This window comes from Palaemon carinicauda, chromosome 8 (genome assembly GCF_036898095.1).
Source record: "Palaemon carinicauda isolate YSFRI2023 chromosome 8, ASM3689809v2, whole genome shotgun sequence".
Classification (NCBI taxonomy): Eukaryota; Metazoa; Arthropoda; class Malacostraca; order Decapoda; family Palaemonidae; genus Palaemon; species Palaemon carinicauda.
The window spans coordinates 125,613,503-125,633,413 of NC_090732.1; the positions used below are offsets into that span (position 1 = coordinate 125,613,503).

Consider the following 19,911-nt stretch of genomic DNA (forward strand, 5'->3'; position numbering starts at 1 on the left):
TTGAAAGGTGTTACTAGAATAACTAAATACTGTACAGTATATAGTTCCTAGATTTCTAAAAATTCTTTCATTTGATGTTTAAAAATTTTATAAAAACAATCAAAACAAATACTTCTGACACTATATGGCTTGATAACTGCTAGCTATCACAACTTACACTCAATTCCAGCAGAACTCTTTCTTTGAGATGAGGGAACATCTGTTTATGATCTCCAACAAAGAAAGTATCTGGCATAAAGGCCAATTTTTCACTATACTGTGATGCCAGTTTGACAGGAGAAGTTACGCGATCCGTAATGAGGTAGTCCATGAATGGAGCTCCACTTGTTCCAGGATAACCCAACCACATAACCTGTAATGGCAACACAAACATTTAAATATTTTAGCAAACATAAAAAACAGGTTGAAAGGATTATTTTTTTTTTTGCAATACAAACATTTAAATATTTTAGCAAACATAAAAAACAGGATGAAAGGATTATTGATTTTGGGGATTTACAATTCTACAAAAAAAAAAAAAAAAAAGTAATATACATATACCAAGGCATTTCCCCCCATTTTGAGGGGTAGCCGATATCAAACAAATGAAACAAAACAGGGGACCTCTCCTCTCAACGTTCCTCCCAGCCTGACAAGGGACTCAACCGAGTTTGGCTGGTACTGCTAAGGTGCCACAGCCCACCCCCCCCCGTTATCCACCACAGATGAAGCTTCATAATGCTAAATCCCCTACTGCTGCCACCTACATATTTATCTAATTAATATCCCAATTTATGAAATAGTACTTACAATAGCTTGTTATGTTTTGTTTAATTGTATTGTTAGTGTTCTCCTTTAGAGGATAAGCACTAAAAGACATGGTAACCGGTTGCTTTACACCTTTCAATTTTGAAGTATTGTCTGCCAGTAAATTATTACAGGATAGGTAGATTATGTTAAAATTAAAAAAATCAGATTCATTCTTAAAACAAAAAATTCTATCTTATTCCATAAGTTAGAACTCTTCACTCAAATGGCAAATAATTAGATGAATTGCAAATAAGTGACAAAAATATTATGGGAATTTGTTTCCAAACCTTCATTATTAGCTGTTCACTATAATTCTATAATCACCAATAGATGGTCTGTGTGGATCATTAATTTCTGTAGGTCTAAAGTTTGACCATACCCAAGACAAGGTCAGATTACTCTAGTGAAATACCTTAGGAAATACAGAATGATTTCAGTGGTAGTTTTATATATCTATATTTGTTTCTTGGGTTCATCAGCATGAACTAATAATGTCCGACTTCATGATAGAATGCAGTTCCTAAGGTTTTTTTTTTTTTTTTTTTTTTTTTTTTTTGATAAATTTGACAATAATAGAACTTGAATTATCAAATAAAGGAACAGTTACAAATATTCATATCTGAAATATTTTTCTCTGAGTGACTGACTTTTGGGCTCCACTCATTGTCTGTCATTTGTGTTCTATGAGTGATCAAAATCCTTTTCAATTTAGCGCTGTGCTAACCAACTAAAGATCAATCAATGAAAGATGGGAAATGGTGTGAAGGCCCAAGATAATTTTGCCAAAGCGGTTGCTCTCTAATGGACACCCCAAATCTGGTTTTCTTGAAATAGAATATAACTTGCCAAAGATAAGATCCTACATACAGTCATACCTCTCTTCACGAAAGAATCTGCTAATGAAATTTTCATGCTGCAAAACGAGATGTGAAGATTTTTCTGACACATTGCAAAAATTTTTCATAAGAGAAGAGATCTGCCAGCCAGACCGAGAATAAAATAGTCGCCCATTAAAAAAATTTGAATAAAATGGGTTGTTCACACAATAGAAAGTGTATCTCTATATAGTAAGGATAACTATTATAGTACAGTACATATGGTACTATATATTTTCTATATGTACAGTATTTAACTGTATGTATTATATTATTTTCCATTAATTATTGCATTATGTTCTAATAACTACTTAATTTAAGGTATTAACAGTTAGGTACAGATATAATGAATGGTTCAAATGTATTTGGCTGAACAGTATCATTGTGGTTATACTCTAGCTATAATATAAAATTTAATGTTGTGTTTTTGTAGGATTTGGAACGAATTACGAGATTTACATGTAAAATGTGACTCTCAACAAAATTTTCACAAAACGAAAACCTCCAGAATGAATTAATTTTGTCTTGGGATGGCATTACTGTACATTTCAGCTGTAACTAATAAATTTTTCATGTTTAAAAAATTACCTGAATTGGTGCAGGGCGAAGAGCAAAAATCTCATTGCGAGCTCCCTTAGTGTAACCATTCATGTTAACCAAAATGTGGATTCCATCCTGATTGATGCGATCGGCAGCTTTACCATTGCATGGAATCTGTGACAAGTCTATGAAATGCTCAGCTTCTCTTGCAATCTTACTCCTGTGGAAAATAAAAGAAATTAATTTCAAAATACAGAAAAATCATCTTCCATGATCCTTTCTTTGTATACTTTATCATTCCTGCAAAGATTCTATTTAATTTAAACGAATTAACTTTTTATTATATATAGGATACTTCAATAGAAACTACAATCTATGGCTCTTTTTCACATCCAATCTAAATATATATATATATATATATATATATATATATATATATATATATATAGCAAAATCAAGTTACAGACTTCAAAAAGGATTGAAAATCATAAAAAATTATTGACCTCATCTCCATAATTTAATAAACTTTGCATACATACTTCAGTCAATAATATTAGTGTCTTTTCAATTAACCTTCACAGAAATATTTTTTTTGTTCATGCAGAATTCATACCTGAAAGCAGTACTGTCATCAGGGCTTAGGGCATAGCAAAAGATCTCAACCTTTGACTTGTCATGTAGTCCAGGAATACTCTGCATCAAGTGGGAGGTGGGATGGTTTCCAAAGTCAGATGAAACATAACCAACTCTAATTCTGCCATCAGGAGTATGTTCTGATGGATATTTATAGGGTTGCTTGTGAAGGACATTGATCTGCAAAAAAAACAAGTGAATATCACAATTTTTTAAAAGTATTTTTTATTTTTCCTATGTATACAAGTCTGAGACCTTTATGTAAAGAACCATTTTCAGTCTGTAAGATGGACAGCCATTAAAATTGTTAATGAGGTAGTTAAATGACAGGTGGGACTTTGGGCTAGCCTAGGGGGTGGCTAATGAAATTTTTTAAGGAAAGGACTTTGACATTCCTACCACTTCATAAGGGCATCTCCAAACTGCATAACATTTTTGCCTCTGACTAAGGTTTTGCGACGCCAGGGCGATTTATCTGAAAATGAGTGTTTTTCAAAATCTATCTCCTCCCTTGATAATTATTATTAAGACCTGGGATTACTACCCTACATAGACCTGATGTAGACCTCCAATCCAACAAAGTATTTTTCCTAGATGTAATTTTTTTTGCTAAATATGAATTTTTTTCCATTTTGGTAAAAAATAAAACCCTAAAAATCAGGATAGAAAAAAAGAAAAAAAAAATATTTTTAAAAAATTGGAAAAAAATTGCAACATTTGATTGTTTTATAGTTATGTGCCAAATTTCAATGCTACATCTTTAAAATTAAGGGAGAAGATAGAATTTGAAGGTCAATAAGTATAGTTTTGAGATACGGGCATTCAAAGTTTTTCTTTGTATTTTTACAAAGATAATATTAATAAATTATGATTATTAGGAATTTTGTATTCCTTTTTATATTAATAAACCAAAACAAATTTATTTATCATAATTTAATCATAAATGAAGATCCCTTTGCTCAGTATCTTGCTTCTTTAGGCATGACTGTCGCTCCATCATCTCTCTCCTTCACTAACTCCGCTAATAACGCCGGTATTACCAACTTCTGAACTCTTATTAGAGTGATTTTTTTTCTTTCTTACATTACCAAGATGTTGAAATTGTCTTTTCCTCTTTGCCATGATGAAATTCTTGCCGAAACCGAGAAAAACATGACGTAAAATGAAGTGAATGTCAAGAGGTCAAACTCAAACATCTATTCTCTATGAAGTTTGTGTTAACACTGAAGGCTGAAGGATGTAATTACCACATAATACTTCTTCTTGAGACTCATGGAATCTATACAGATGCCATTGCTCACAATTTGTTTCATATTAAAAGGTAATAATTATCGAAATTTAGGATAACAGAAGAAATACTGCATTTTCTAGTAGGGAATAGCATTTTGCGATTTATTAAGTTACTTTTACTAATTACCTTGTAACTATGAAAGTAAGAAGAATCTTGACAAAATATTTTGTATACATATTCTCCATTGCCATATGAAGCTCAGTGAATTTCTTCAAGATGTTTGTGTTTTTCTTCCTATATCCACTTACATTGGCATACTGGCTGGGCCCCTTAAGAGAGGTGATGTCAAAAGGACCCCTTTCCTACAACTTCCTCTTAGAGAGAGCATGAAGTCGAAGGCTGTGCCATGGGCCTGACTCCATGCATCAGCCCGAAGGACCGAAACACAAGGCCACCAACTTCCAATAGGAAGTGGCGAACAATACACACCACCAGCACCTGAAATCTGTAGACATAGGTCTGAGGGCTCCTTGCTCCTGCTGCCAACTTCCCGAGGAAAAGAGCCAGGGGAGCATGCGCAGTGGCAGAGAAAGTAGACACACCCGATGAGCAGAAGGAAGAAGCACACACGATGCGCAAAAGGAAGAACCAAAGGGTTCTCCCTCCTAAAGAAGACATCTGTCACTGCAAGGAGTCCACAAACTACACTCGGCACCCAGGTATGATCAAGAACAATCATGCCCCCTAGCAAGAGCACAGAGTGAGTGGATTTACAGCCGGGTGAAAAAAATAAAGAGGGGGGATGTCTTTTGCTTTGCACATAGTTAACAGCCAGTTTGCTTGACGACACATCAGTAAGTCTGTACTCGTTACAGCTGAAAACTTCAAAGAAGAAACTTAGCTGTTAACTACCTTATCAACAATTTTGGCAGTCCACCTCACATGCTGAAAATGGTTCCCTACATAAAGGATGATTTGTATTCGTGCAGGAACAATTAACAATCATATACTTTAAATGAAAAATTAACAGTTAAGATTTAACACAATTATTTTAGTACATTTTTTCAGAATTCCATAGGCATTTTCTTGATCTCTTACCTTCTCCATGCACAGGTTTGCATGCCTATTAGCAATAGCCTTTCGATACTCATGAGAGAGTGGATACAACATAGAATGATGGGGATGAACGGACGGTAGACGGTTACGCTCTAACTGTTCCCCCACAATGCTAACCAATTTTTTCATCCTTGCATCATAATCTGTCCAATCACAAACAATCTGAAGACAATGGGCCAAGTTGCAGAAAGCATCAGGAAAATCAGGCTTTAACTTCAATGCTGTACGGTAGGACTGGAAAAGAAAAGAATTGATAGTACATAATTACGTACATAAAGGTAATCTGTCTATAAAGACCATCAAGTAACTCAAATGAAACAATACAAAATAAAGCTAAAATTTAAATCAATGTCATACTCAAATCAATAAAAACACTCAGAATTACCTGAATTGCTTCTGGAATGTTACCAGAATCCTTATGGATAGAAGCTAGATTAGAGTGAGCATCAGCAAACGCTGGGTTGATCTGAATGGCACGGGTATAACACTGCAATGCTCCTTGAATATCTTGCATTTCCTTGAGGGTGTTGCCCATGTTACTGTAAAATGAAAAGACAATACTGTGCATTACAAAATAATTAACATTTTGTTTATATATAAAATAGCTAAAATATAAGGTTTAGTAAGAAAAATAATTTGAACTCACTCAGACGTCTTAAAGAAATAGAAAAAACCTTAGGCATAGATCCTAGAACATAATAAATGACATTTGGAAAAAATTAAAAACGCCTACTCAACTTCATACACATACTAACTTTAAATTACAAGATGAAATTAAAGCGGGTTCAGAGACCTTAAAAAAAAATGAGAATTACAGTGCTATAAAGCATTACAATCATAAAAAACACTTCATCTATCCCACATACATTTACACAATTGGTGATTTCAGTGTGATGAAAACCAATAAAGCAGTGGTTTATAAAATATGAAAGCTATCAGTTCCGTGCAGTAGAAACATGTGACTTACAAAGATGATTTATACCAACATCGGGTAATGATAAAAAAGACAACTAGTCTTAGTATTCTAAATTCTGTAATTATTTACAGTAAGTGACATTCCCTATATATTACCTATCGTCCCATTATACCATTGCATTACTACTAAGAAACCTTGCTCTTTTAATTAGATTCATTGCAACTGAAGTATAAAAAAAAAAAAATAATAATATATATATATATACAACAACAACATTTCCTTTCCTGGATAAGCAAAATACATGATCTGGAATCTAGACATTTCCTATTTTTAAAAGTATAACCAAGGCAATAGAAACAGAAATTATAATGCCGGTGGTATTATCATGATGTCAACCATTATCATACAGAATTTTTCTAAAGTTCATCACTAAAAAATGAATCTTCCTACATACTGTATGTGCTATTAATTAGGTCTAATGTGAGAATAATTCATTAAACTTAATTACTGAGTAAAATAAGCATTCACACTTCAGATTTCTCATCATGAATATTTCCCCCATTTGCAGAATAAGTAAAATTAAATGTTTCAATGAGTAAATTATATATATATATAAAAAAAAGCAATGGATCCTACTTTCTCAGTCAAAATATTTTCATTAGAACATGATAAGAAAACTCAAAATATAAGCAAACTCGCCACACCTGAGAAAAAACAAATATATCTCCTTAGGGGGAATTTTCTCCTAAAAAAACCTATTAATCAAACTCATTCCTATACTCACCTGACGTTCACATTTGTTCTCCTCTAGAAACTCAGTTTACCAACATTTGCACCCCCACCCCCTACCCCAAATAAGAAAATTTCCAATTTTTTCCCTTTCACAAGATTCATGCCCTATAAAATAACGTAACACTCTGGAAATTATTGGTAAGTAGCCCACAAAAGTTTCCCATTCTTAAGTTTTGAAGCCAAAAGTATTCCCTATTCCTTGACATCACAAGTCAGTAGGAAAGAGGTTGGGTTTGTTTAGAAACATCAGGCAAGTATAGAAATAAAAGAATATTAAAATTGCTTCCCTGATGTTCACATTGCTGATTCTCACATGTGGTATGGCAGTGAAGTAAACAGTTAAAATTCTAGTCCCACATTGGATATAAAAGCATTAAACAGACAATAAATGGGACTAGATGGGCCAAGAAGAGTAAAGGCTTGTGCACCAAATGGGAACCTGCAATACCAGCCTTACTCTTCATTTAGGATATTTAAAAATCTTTTTAAGACATAAATTGACCAGGTACCTTATGAAAGTTTATTTGGCTTTATTGAACAGTTTATTGTAAAGACTAATTTAAAGTTACCTTTTTAACAAACTAACAGCTGGATTGTTACGTTATTTTACTAGGACGTGTTTTTTTAAACGGAAAAGAAATGAAGATTCTTTTTAATAAATTTTGGGGGGCAAATGTCGATAAACTAGGCTTCTGAAGCAATATGAAAGTTTATCGTAAAGACTAATTCAAAGTAATCTTTTAAACAAACTAACAGGTAGATTGTTACATTAATTTAGTACTGTGCTATTAATCACAGCAGATATAATAAACCCTATAACCACTACTTGAATGTCAACTAGTTGTCCATTTGAACAGAAGTTTCAATTTCTCTTTACTGTACTTGAAAAACTTTGTGAAATATGAAAACGGCAGATTTGGTTAAATATTTTGTATTTTTCCTAACCATACAAACCATAGTCCCTCTACACAGGATAGATATCACAAAAGCTGCAGTACTCAGCAGTTAAATGTTTATAAAGAGGTGAAAACAGATGCCTAGTAGTTACCAGCCAGGAGCAGGGAAGCCTCGCCAACCTGGTTGCTCACTGAGCACTCACTTGGGGTTTGGGTTTCTAGAGGGTAGGTGATGACAATGAAAGTTTGATTAAAGGAGTCAAGTTTCTATGGTTAGAAAAAAAAAAAATTATTTAAAAAAACTGAAACACTAAAAGCTATATGGGGCTTGCCTGCACATGAATCGATTCCAGCTAACAGGATTTTCAATGCTGTGCCTCTAAAGTGAGGGGAAGATGAAATGTTAAGGGCTAGCCAATCTTAACTTTTATCCACGGCTAACATGTAACCTACATCCTCAATGTTCTCACAGATTACCCGGATCATGATTACACCTGACATCATGACCTCTACCTAGAGCATAGGGTGTAGGTGGCAAAAAGGTACAGTTAATAACTTTCCTCAACTAAAAGATCGTATTCCTAGTCACCTTCCTAACTTTTCCAGTGCTGACGAAAAGATGCTACATGTGAGGTAGAGTTGTTTGTGTAGTTGAAGCTAACCCCTCAGTGCCCTCACAGGATGCAAAATAGGCTGATTAGGATAGTTTGTTACAGCTCAAAGACTTATGACCTGATATGAAGAAAATCAGGAATCGAGAACTGACAAAAACGAATTTTAGCTGCAACCTCAGGGACAAAGGAGAACGAACTTACCTTCAACGCTTGGTATGAGCAATACTAAAGGAGAAACCCTGAAGCATGCTAACCCACCTGGAGGAGGCTAAAATGAGCTAGAAAACTATTTTAAGGCTAAGGTCTGAGACTAATATCAAGTGCTCTAGTGTAGGAGTAGAATGTTGTGTGCATGTATCAGGACTGTGATAAGCAAAGAAAAGATCTGGTGAGCAATATCCAATCTTGATAGAAAAGGTGCGCACAAAGCAGTGCATTCATTAGTAAACAATGACAAGAGTCCAAACACTGCACGCTCAGAGACATATTGCTCGTAGGCAAGAGCATCAAACAGAAGGATATGGTTTCCCTATGAGAACTTGGGAAGGAGAGATAGTTATTCCTGAACTCATAGTGAGTTGGACAATCAGGGAAGTACGATTCGAGGGTGGAATATTAGCCAGCTACTCAAGTTCAGACCCAAAGACCAAAAGTTAAAGGAAGGAAATTTTAAAAGCCAAGTTTGTATAACCGTGGACATCCCACGGCAACAAACAATCACAAACATACTGGAAAGAAAAAGCAATTAACCAACTAAGATACTCCGGCCAGTGGAAGAACGTCTGTTCCCACTGGCGGCTGGAATCATAGTGACTGTTCAGGGAGCAAGAAGGGGCAGGGGCTTCCCAACTCCCAGCCGTCTATATTTCATTAAAAAAGTTCAATTGCAAGTACTCCAGCTTCGCTGACATCTATCCTATGTAAAGGACGAAGATATGTGCTAATGTAGGAACAAACACTAATTTAATAAGTCTTTAAATAAGCTTTACTGTGCTCACAATAACAGCCGTATGGAACCTGCCATAAAAACTCCTCCCAAAAATAAAACAAATCTCAAGCCAAAAACCAAATATAAAGCCAATATAACTTACAGCAATATCTCGTACACTTCAGGTTGAAGCCTGAAAACTAGAATAATTTTACCTAGGGACCTTTAAAACATCCTAGTATTACATGATTTATTTTGCAATCCTAAAAAAAATAAGGTCTCTGCTTCTTCATAATGTAAACAATATCCAGTAAAACCTCCTTTTCTGTAGTGATGGGCAATATGACAAGGATTTTTTTACTTTAAATACTAATTTAAGAACTATAATTGTACTATAAAAGTGAATGATATGATGTGAACTATTAAACAATGATAAAATTTGCCCCCCCCCCCCTTTTTTTTAATAAAAAAACTATCAAAATAAATTATGGAACATGATAGATGCCTAACTCTATTGGATACTAATTTTTCTTATCTAAATTAACACCAGTTAAATCAAATTAACATTTTCCTTTACAGCCACTTTGTTCTTTAAAGTTGAACTATGTCAACGTCAAACCTTGTTTCCTTCTGACCAGTTCTGATTGCCAAGTTTTTATTTGATATTGAAAAAGAATTAGTAGAGCTGAATTAAGGAGTTTCCTTCTACCAAAATTTTTTTCAATAAAGTTATAAAACTTGATTTCTTCATCAAACCAAATCACCTTTGTAATTTACTTCCTAAAGCTGTAGTAGAGGGGGATAGTAAAAATAGCAACTGGTAATGTGCATGCTGGTGTGAAACTACCAGTTTTACATATTTAGTAAAAGACAGGGAAAGAAATTTGTATTATATGCATGAAATCTGGCAATAAATCAAATTAATATAAATAGAATATACTGTAAAGGGAAATGTTGAAGTATAGGGAATAAGGATAATACAAAATAGGAAAGGAAAAAAGGGTATAAGGAATAAATATAAACTTAATTGAAAAGAAAAACTGTATGAATACCAAAAATGAAACTTGGGGAAAAAAAAGAATGGAAAAAACTTTTTTTGCCTTTGGGCCAATACTTCCTTTATAGCAGCCTACTCTACTGGGTGGTGATGTAATGGCAAGCAGTTTCAAAATTTTGCAACCAAGTGCTTCCAGTTTAGTGCACAAATATATGAATTTTTGGCATACATTTTTCTATGAAGGTATCACTAGTTTGAGTGTATAGTCAAATCAGTGGTTGGGAACCAGCAGATAAGGAAGTTTTACAATATAGTACTTATAAAAGATGTTTGCAAAAATGTTACAAGAACATAAAAACAAACACAAAAGATACATAATTTCCATCCAGTAGTCCGTAAAATATATGAAAATAACTTGAATATGTTAAATCTCCTGTGAAATCTATACTCATCTCTAAGTTGCTACTTCTACAAAATGTTTGTTTCCTCAACTGTATATTTTGCTGCAACTAAATCACTGAAAATAACTATATGAGTGACAAACAATTGATATTATCAAGCATTATAATTTGTGCCCTTTATAATTAAAACCTGAATGGAAGAACTAAGATGAGATCCCTAGCACATGTTTCATACAAATATAGAACACGAACCAAACTGTACTCCCTGTATCTCATAAAATCCAAGGATGAATATTTTTGTTTACAAAACTAACTATGTAGTAAATACATTACTGTCCTCTAATGATTATAATAAATGAAAAACCCAACATAAAAATGACGATGGTGATAAATATATGGTACAATGATAGCTGAAGAGGAAATCTTCCATCAGAATTAAGGTTAATAAGCCTCAAATAAAATAAAAACACTAGTCACTGCAAAACATAAATAAGCTTAACACCAAAGTAAAACCTATAGAACAAAGAAACAAAATTCTTTCTACCCTTTACATTAATAAACAGACTCGGGCCTCATTAAACACAGCAAATTCCATATAAATTAAAATAAATCTTACAATTGGAAAAGTTGAAAAAAAAATTATGAAAGCAATATAAAGAAGTGGGACAATGTTTTGTAACAAGTAATCAAACCACCCAAGAACCTGGGTAAAATGACAAAACATTACTTATACGAGGTTCAAAAGACTTGGCTAGTGGACCAAAGACAAATATAATAAATATAAGAAATTGGCAAGACTGGACTAGAAGACATAAAATTAACAAAATACAACAGATACAAATTAATGCAAACTATATTACTCAAATAACACAACCTCAAACAATAAGGCAGTAATTCAATACTATACAGTACTAGTAAAAATGTATATACTGTACCTGTAAGCATCTGCAAATGTTGGCTGGATCCTGATGGCTTCCTTGTAATGCATGAGAGCTTCATTGAGTTTTCCTTGCTGCTGCAAGATGGAAGCAAGGTTGGAGTGTGCAGCAGCAAACTCTGGGAATACTTCCAGGGCCTTAAGGTACAGTCTTGTAGCTTCTTCTGTGAAGCCCTGAAAATAAAATCGGGTTGTTACATTTTTTTTTTTTTAGCATACATTTATTAAATATACTAATCACTGAACACATTAGCATTTGACGGAATGTCAACGAACCACACAGCCAAAGAATTCTTACTGCACGAAGGTACAGGCACAAAAAAATAAATGAAGGCATTGCCAATATAATATTGTCTACCATAGAGCTAGATAGGTGGCATTGTTGAACCAAGAACCTCAACGATGTTAGGTAGTTTTAGTAATGGGATATAATTATTCTAATCCTTTAATGTTATAAGTTGGAAAGTGGAGGCATTAGAAAGGAAACACTGCGAACCACAAGTAAGATTCATTAAAATAACCACATGATGATTTTAATAGATCAGACATCTAACCAAACCTAATATTCGTTAAAAAATTACAAAAATAATATTCTCTTACCTGTTCTCTCTTAATATTAGCCAAATTGTTGAGAGAATCAGCATGGGTAGGGCACAATGTAAGGGCAGTGTTGTAACATTCCTCAGCTTCAATAACCTGAAATAAAAAAAACTAATGCATTAAGGGGCACAGTCATTATGCCAATATATGAGGGGTATAGGACAAAAAATGCAAAAATCATGAAAAAAATTCAGAGCTTCTTATGACCATGGCAAATGCGAATACAAATTCTTTTGTCAAAATTGCTCTTACTTTCATAGCTACAAGGTAATTGGTAAAAGTAACTATAACCCAAAAATAATGATCCCTATAAGAAAATGCTTATCGTAAATTTTGATAATTATTACATTTTAATATAAAACAAATTGGGAGCAATGGCATTGTATAAATTCCATGAGTCACAAGACGAAGTATTACATGGTAATTACACCCCGCACTTATAAGACTGCATCCTGTTTTATCCTTAATCCTATCAATTAGTACTCTACCATACACTTTTCCACCACAATCAACAAACAAATACCCCTTGAATAAAAAGACTCATGCACATCTCCCTTACCGTTGTATAGCGGAACCACACACGCGCATCCAGTTCACTAATACCATTGAAAACATACATTACACATTAACAATCTCATCAACCATTCAAGTACTCAACCATTCAAGTACAGTCACAACCCTTTCAATTAACATCTCAGAAGGTTAAACGATGTAAACAGGACTATTACTATAATGAAAAATAAACTAATAACTACAGTATAGCTATAAGACTAGGCAAAACTACACCACCTGACTTACCAACATCCTAATTCACAAACACTATTTTTATAATCATTCCTGACTTCAATATGCACTTATGTACATTTAATTGTGATTCCGTAAATTAAATGAATACACAAACATTAATTTCATGAAGATGCTGTACAGTACTGGACTAGAATATAACTTGCAAAACAAAGGTCAAAGTAGCCTACCTGTCCTTTTTCCTTAAGGGCATTGGCAAGGTTGCAGTAGGCATCTGGGAAATTAGGCTGAAGCTCAATGGCACGTCGGTAGGTGTCAATTGCAAGATCAATAAGCCTGAAAATTTCATTAGCATTATGAAAACTAGAATAACTAAAAACAACCAAATGTATGTACAGTATAAAAAAAGGAAACTTTATTTCGCTATTTTCCTTCTCCAAAACTTCTAGAAATTTCAAGAGTATAATAGCAACATTTAGCACACGAACAGTAAGGAAATATATTCAGTATAATGAAGTCCCATGTGACAATATATTCCATAATATCAACTAAAAGTACATTAGAAAATTAACATACCCTTGCTCATAATAAACACAAGCCAAGTTTCCATGAACCACAGCATGGTTGGGAGATAAGTTGAGTGCACGGAGGTAAGCTGCAACAGCCCTAGAATTAGAAAAATAAAAGGAGGTATTAGTGATGTGACAAACAAATAAAATGAGAAATCAAAACTTGAAAATACTAGCCTGGTTTCAATAAAAGGGATTCCTTAAACCCTTTAATCTTTAGAAGAATGGAAGGAGATGGCTAGGAGACAAAAAAATAAAGTAGGTATTGTAACTTGTTTTGGCAAGGGAATTGGTGGCAGTAAAAATGACTAAAGCCTCATCTTTTGAAGACTCAAATAACACAAATAACAATACAAGGGTATTTAGCAAAAATAATCAGGCATTAAACCACATGCTTCTACGACTACCACCAATAAATATGTAAACTCAGCGAAGATTGGTTTATTACAGGAAACTGTTGAAAGTTATATAAAAAGTAAGGGATTTAAAAACCCATATTATTTGCTTATAGAACATAAATATATGAAAAAATAAATATTTCTCAAACGATATAAAGATGTAAAAAAAGATAACTTCCTTTTATAAAAGAACTGGAAGTAGCAAATAACTCTATTCCCTTTTGAAACCTACGGCCACTATCAGAGGAACTACCGTCATCTACTAAAAGGATCAATTGAGGTTCAACATGTGCAAGCTCATTACTAAAAGCAATTATGAGAAATTAGGTATGATAGACTAGAAAAGACCTTTAAAATTACAAAGTACAATTCCCAATTATATTGACTATTATTAAATCCATTTGGTATACATGCATGACAAGTTCCCTACAACTTGAAAAAAATGGGCCTTAGGAGGGGGGGGGTTATTTGGGATCTTGGAAATTTGACAAGGGAGGGAATGTAAAGAGGATCACTGATGCTCCAAGTTCATGGGAAGAATTTTATCTCAACAAAGGCTAAACCAGATAAATGATGCAGGACAATATAGGTCGACTCTAGAAATGCATATGTATGTATGTTTTTTTTTTTTTTAACTGATCCCTCCCAAAGATTTTTTGCATTCATCAACTGTTTAAGATATAAAAGAACACTCTGAACAATACTAAAACACATTCACATGGACATCCCTACATCAATAAAATCTGAACATAATGAACAATCAACATCCATCTTGCTGTGCTTTCACTAATACTCAAACAAAAAAAATAAAAAACAAAATGCAACACACACAGTACATATACTGTACACACAAATCTGCAAGTACTCAGCTTTTTTATGAAGCTTGCTATACACCCTAGACAGCCATTTTTCTGAGAGAGTGTTAGCACATCTTCCTCCGGTGTGGCGATGTTGACAATGGTGTATACGATTACACACTGATAGTCCATCATAGTCTATACATCCTGTCCTATAGTTATAGGACACCATTATCTAAACCAATGCTTTCTATGCTATATCGTTCTTTCAATGCCCTTACTAATCTTTTCTTCAAAATTATCAACCATACTGGAACGACACTTGGTCATCCTATCTACAGGCCTTCAGTTTTATTTCTAGGAAAAATTTCTATTTTCTGGCTAAAAAGGAATGACACTAAATTTGAGTTGAAAATGGTACCGTATTTACACAATACTGACAGCCAATCAAAAGATACCACTTATCACTCATTTGACATTTTCCAACTACATAGGAGTCCTTTTCAATTTTTGAGGATTTACCATCCCAGAATAACTGGAGTGGAAAGCCCCAATTTAAAATAGACAAAAACAAGAAACAGATGTATCACTCATAAACTCTCTCAACTTCAATCATGAAACACATTGTCAGAAAATATAGTGTAATATACACTAATATTAGTCCTCTTAAAACAAGAAGTCAAAAGTCCACAAGTGTATAACCACCATAACCCAGTCCACAAGTGTATAAACACCATCAAACAATGATATCAACAACTGCAGTGGCTCCCCTCCAAAAGCAAGGAGGAGGAGGAGGAGGAGGAGGAGGAGGAGGAGGAGGAGGAGGAGGAGGAGGAGGAGGAGGAGGAGGAGGAGGAGGAGGAGGAGGAGGAGGAGGAGGAGGAGGAGGGAGTCTAATAGATGAACAAGGTGAAAGGTTGCAAAAATTAATCATATTTATGGGGAAAAATTGATTTTGTGGATAGGTTTAGGTGTAATTATCACTTATTAAATGAGTAAGATGATGTGAATATAAATGAAAAGGATTACAAAAACATGGACTACAGAAAGAAAAACAAAAGGTTCACCACACCTTGATACCAGTTCACTCAATGGTATGAGTAAAGTAAAATGGAAAACCTAGAGGTAAACACACTTGAAAACATAACTGTACCCCTAAACACGGTAATAAACCTTGCCTAAATAATTCAAGTGCAATCTTGTTTATCAGAGGACAACCCAAAACTATAAACAATAAAAGTGCAAGTAGAAAACAAAACTTGGAGAAAGATAAAATAAAAATAAATGTTGAATACTTGGGAGGAACTAAGACAACAAGAACAGCCAAGCCACCCGTACGAGAGCTAATGAGGTGACTGGTCGGATGGAACCGAGATGGAGAAGGGAGCACTACACTAGTTACGCACTGGAGATAGGAGCAGGGAATGAATACTGGCAGAGAGGAGAGTGAGGAGAGATCTATGGTTAGGGATAGGGAGCGTTGTTCCAACAAGTTTATAAATACAGGTATTTCAACAGGATTTGTAAGACGGCTTCAAAATATACCACAATGCACAATACATATTTTCTTTTCTTTTAGGAAAAAGACAAAGTTGTTTCAAAAAGGTTTTGCAGACAAGATTTCATACCCTTAAGTAATAAATCAAAAAATTTCAAATTGTAAATCATACAAATAATGTTTAAAAAAATATCTTTTCCTTAGATACACAAAATACTAGTATGTATCTTTAAAAAAGTACAGGTCAGCTGAAGACTTCTATATTTACCATATCAAGTTGCAATTTACACAATTAACATGTTGGAAACTTACATATACAAAACTATTCATCAACTTTTACTCTGAATAGTAATGATTGCTAGGAACTTGGCACTCAAAAATTAAAAATGTAAACAAATTGGAAGATTTAGGTAAAAAGCAAAGCAATTTTAGTCAATGTATGTACCAGAATAACTTTTAAAATAATAAATGCATCTGTAAAAAATTCAATCTTCATGTGGTGACGATAATAGCAAGATTAATAAAAAAGAAAATATAGCAATTAATCATCATACAAAATTAACACACAGGTGAGAGCACTTCTTGTGCTATAAGTAAAACTTTTCTGTACACGTACAACATTCCTTAATTAAATTATCAACATACATGCACACACGCTGGTCAACAAGTTTTGTTGCCAGAAACAAACAGTAATGGGTATTTCAACTTTATAAATACACTATCAATTACTGTACATACTGTATCATAAAAAGTACAGTATAGATAAGAGGAAACCAAAGAAACTATGACTTACTAGGGACTGAACCACTATACAAAATATTCTGTACACTACAGTTGCTAGTTATCAGCACCATGTATTTACTGTATAAGGCACAATCTTATTACAAGAGGGGTTTACTCTTAGATGTTTACTTGTATAATTATTTCAAAGTAATAACTATATACTCTTTGAATGAATGTTATGATCTAGTCAAGTCTACTATTCCCAGAAATTCAAAATAAAAACTCCTCTCCTTTGGGATCAAGACCGTGCAAACTACATGCAAGAGCTGGTTAAACCTAACCAAAGATTAAATTTTTTTACAACAGTTCAGAATGGTCTTCAAGAAGATTAAAGCGTGCCAAGGAAATTCACTGTCAAACGTATATGACTTTGAGGAAAGACAGAAAAATTGAGAGCAAAAGCGACAACAGCTAGGTGGAGCAAAAACAGCAACAAAGTAGAGGCAAATAAAGGTGAAAATGTAAGCAAATTGCAAATCATAACACTGTACGCAAAAGTACATAAGAAAAAAAAAGTGCATTCTTTGGTAAGATATAAACAAAAGAAGTCATAAAAACCAACAAATTATTTCTTTAGTAATATCATTAAAGCTTGTAATATAACAATAATGGCAATAATAATTGTGAAAATCAATAATTGCAATTGCTAGTTTAAATTCAGATTTTTTTAATATGTTTAACCAAATATTGCATAAACATAAAACACAAACAGAATAGGTAAAAAGATGGGGAGCAGTTAAAGAGCAAGAGAGTAGGAGGTACGTTTGTGTGGTGAGGGGGGTAGCTGAATTCAGGTAGGAAAAAGGGAAGGAAAGAGGTGGAGGATGAGGAGGGTAGGACGAAGGAGAGAGAGAGAGAGTGTGTGCAGGGTAAAGGAACGGGGAGCAGCACTAGAGGGTAGAACCAAGGGGAACGCAGTTACCTGACTACCGTGAACTTTATTGATCTCTTACAGTCCCCCCCATCCAGCTCCCTAACAACACCCCATTCTTCCACCCCCCTCACTCTGTTCTTCTCCTCATACATTTAAGCTTTCCCACCCTTCTTCCTTTCCTCTTGTTTCTCTCCCTCTCCCGACTCTTATGCTCCTTTTGGCAACTGATGTAAACAAAAATGTAAAAACACTGTCATTGCAAAGCTGAAATTCTTTGAATGGAAAAATCACCTTGTTTTACTTTTCATTGTATCGCTCTTCCTTCCTGCACCTTTATCTTCTTGAAGTGTTTAAAAAACAAAAAACTCATTTATACAAATTAGACTCCGAACAGGGGTCACTTTGATATTAAAAACAGTTGGAAAAAATAGCCATTCAAATACATATGATCTTATTTAGACATTTTATTTTCCCAGAGTATATTTGAGATGGGGGTCTGAATTTCCTCCAATTTTGTGGTATGAACTCTTGCTATCCTTTACATTTTCCTTTGTCAGACCTAGTGTGAGATAACAGAGGACATGGGGTTACTACTCCAACTTAGAATTGAACATTGAGAATGACAAGCAGCGTCATCCAGCAATTTTGCATCGCACTCTAGCTGAAGATGCTCGTTGTTCTTGATAGAACAACGTGCTAACCACTTCATGCGAAGCTTAGATGCTGTGATGGACCGTTGCTAATACAAACACTATCAATATGAATAACACATCATGGCTCAATTTACAGCTGTCTATATGACTTATGCCTCTACCACTTATCTTTCTTAAAAAGAATATTCTCACATAGATCTACATTCACTATTTTCTAATACTGTAATTTGCTTTAAAAAAATTTCTGCCCAAGTGAACTTTACCACAATTTAAACAGGATAAGATAAAATGTCTAAGTTTAAATACAAAATAAAAATGGAAAAAGGATCAGTACCAGAAAAGAATCTATTAAACTTGAATTACAAAACGTAAAATAAATAATTTATTTCCCAATTTCGATAGTCTATTTCTTTTTTTATTATATTTGTGAAAATGTCCCGACAGTAATATATTACGAAAATTTTGTAATCCAGCACGATAATTCTCAATCGATTATTAAACTAATCTACCTACATTTATAACGTAGTAGTAGTAAAATTCCAAATTAATTTTAGGAGCCATTGTTATAGAAAGGTGTACGACTTTAAAAATAATGAAATAGTTTTTTGTGAGAAATTTTTCCCTTCTCAGATCATATTTTCCATATCTTAACCTCCCTTTTACATTAATAAGATTCCTTCTTAAACAACCACACACATACATAGAGAGACATAAGGGTTGATCATATCAATCAACAGCGTTATTATTCCTAACCTCAACTATCCCGTCGTTTGCAAAATGCAACAATCTATATGTAAAGAAATTCCTGTAAGAGGCTGATCTTGAACTTTTGTAGTTCCAGTCCATCCATTTAACCTAGTTTGGTTACTACTAAAGGGAAAATTTCTGTAATCAATATTACCTATACAGTAACTTCAATTGGCTCTATTAATTGACCTGAACACTATTTTAGAGCTTAAGCTTCCTTTGCAAAAGAAAGCGTCACTCGGACGACGCTGCTTTCTTTGCAATTGCCTATATACCACTACTCATCTCTTCATTTTCTTCTAGGATAATGCCCAAAATTAAGCAGCATAGTTTAACTAGTGCAGATTGGAAATGACTACAGCAACTGTTTGAGTACTATACATTATTAAAAGCATGAATACCTAATTTTTTTTTACTGCAGGTCAGGTCATTTATGTAGATAAACAAGAGCAGCAAACCTAGCACCAAACCGTGAAGAACAACACTTTTAGCTTCAGGCCAACAGTGGTGTTTCATTACTAATAACTCTTTTCTGTTACTTAACCACAATCAACTAATCCCTTACTTTGTACTTGCACCATTA

At 33.8% G+C, this 19,911-nt stretch overlaps 1 protein-coding gene across 2 annotated transcripts in view; it reads right to left on the reverse strand.

Annotated features, from left to right (window-relative positions):
- Positions 1 to 19,911, reverse strand: part of sxc (O-linked N-acetylglucosamine (GlcNAc) transferase sxc) — a 79,321-nt gene that overhangs the window by 5,891 nt on the left and 53,519 nt on the right. For both annotated transcript variants that reach the window (XM_068378911.1, XM_068378912.1), the window contains exons 7-15: positions 13,586 to 13,675; positions 13,240 to 13,345; positions 12,266 to 12,361; positions 11,664 to 11,839; positions 5,570 to 5,723; positions 5,167 to 5,418; positions 2,818 to 3,017; positions 2,253 to 2,424; positions 158 to 352 (exon numbers count right to left, since the gene is read on the reverse strand). In XM_068378911.1, coding sequence (XP_068235012.1) covers positions 158 to 352; positions 2,253 to 2,424; positions 2,818 to 3,017; positions 5,167 to 5,418; positions 5,570 to 5,723; positions 11,664 to 11,839; positions 12,266 to 12,361; positions 13,240 to 13,345; positions 13,586 to 13,675 — 1,441 coding nt within the window. The remainder of the gene's footprint in view (positions 1 to 157; positions 353 to 2,252; positions 2,425 to 2,817; positions 3,018 to 5,166; positions 5,419 to 5,569; positions 5,724 to 11,663; positions 11,840 to 12,265; positions 12,362 to 13,239; positions 13,346 to 13,585; positions 13,676 to 19,911) is intronic.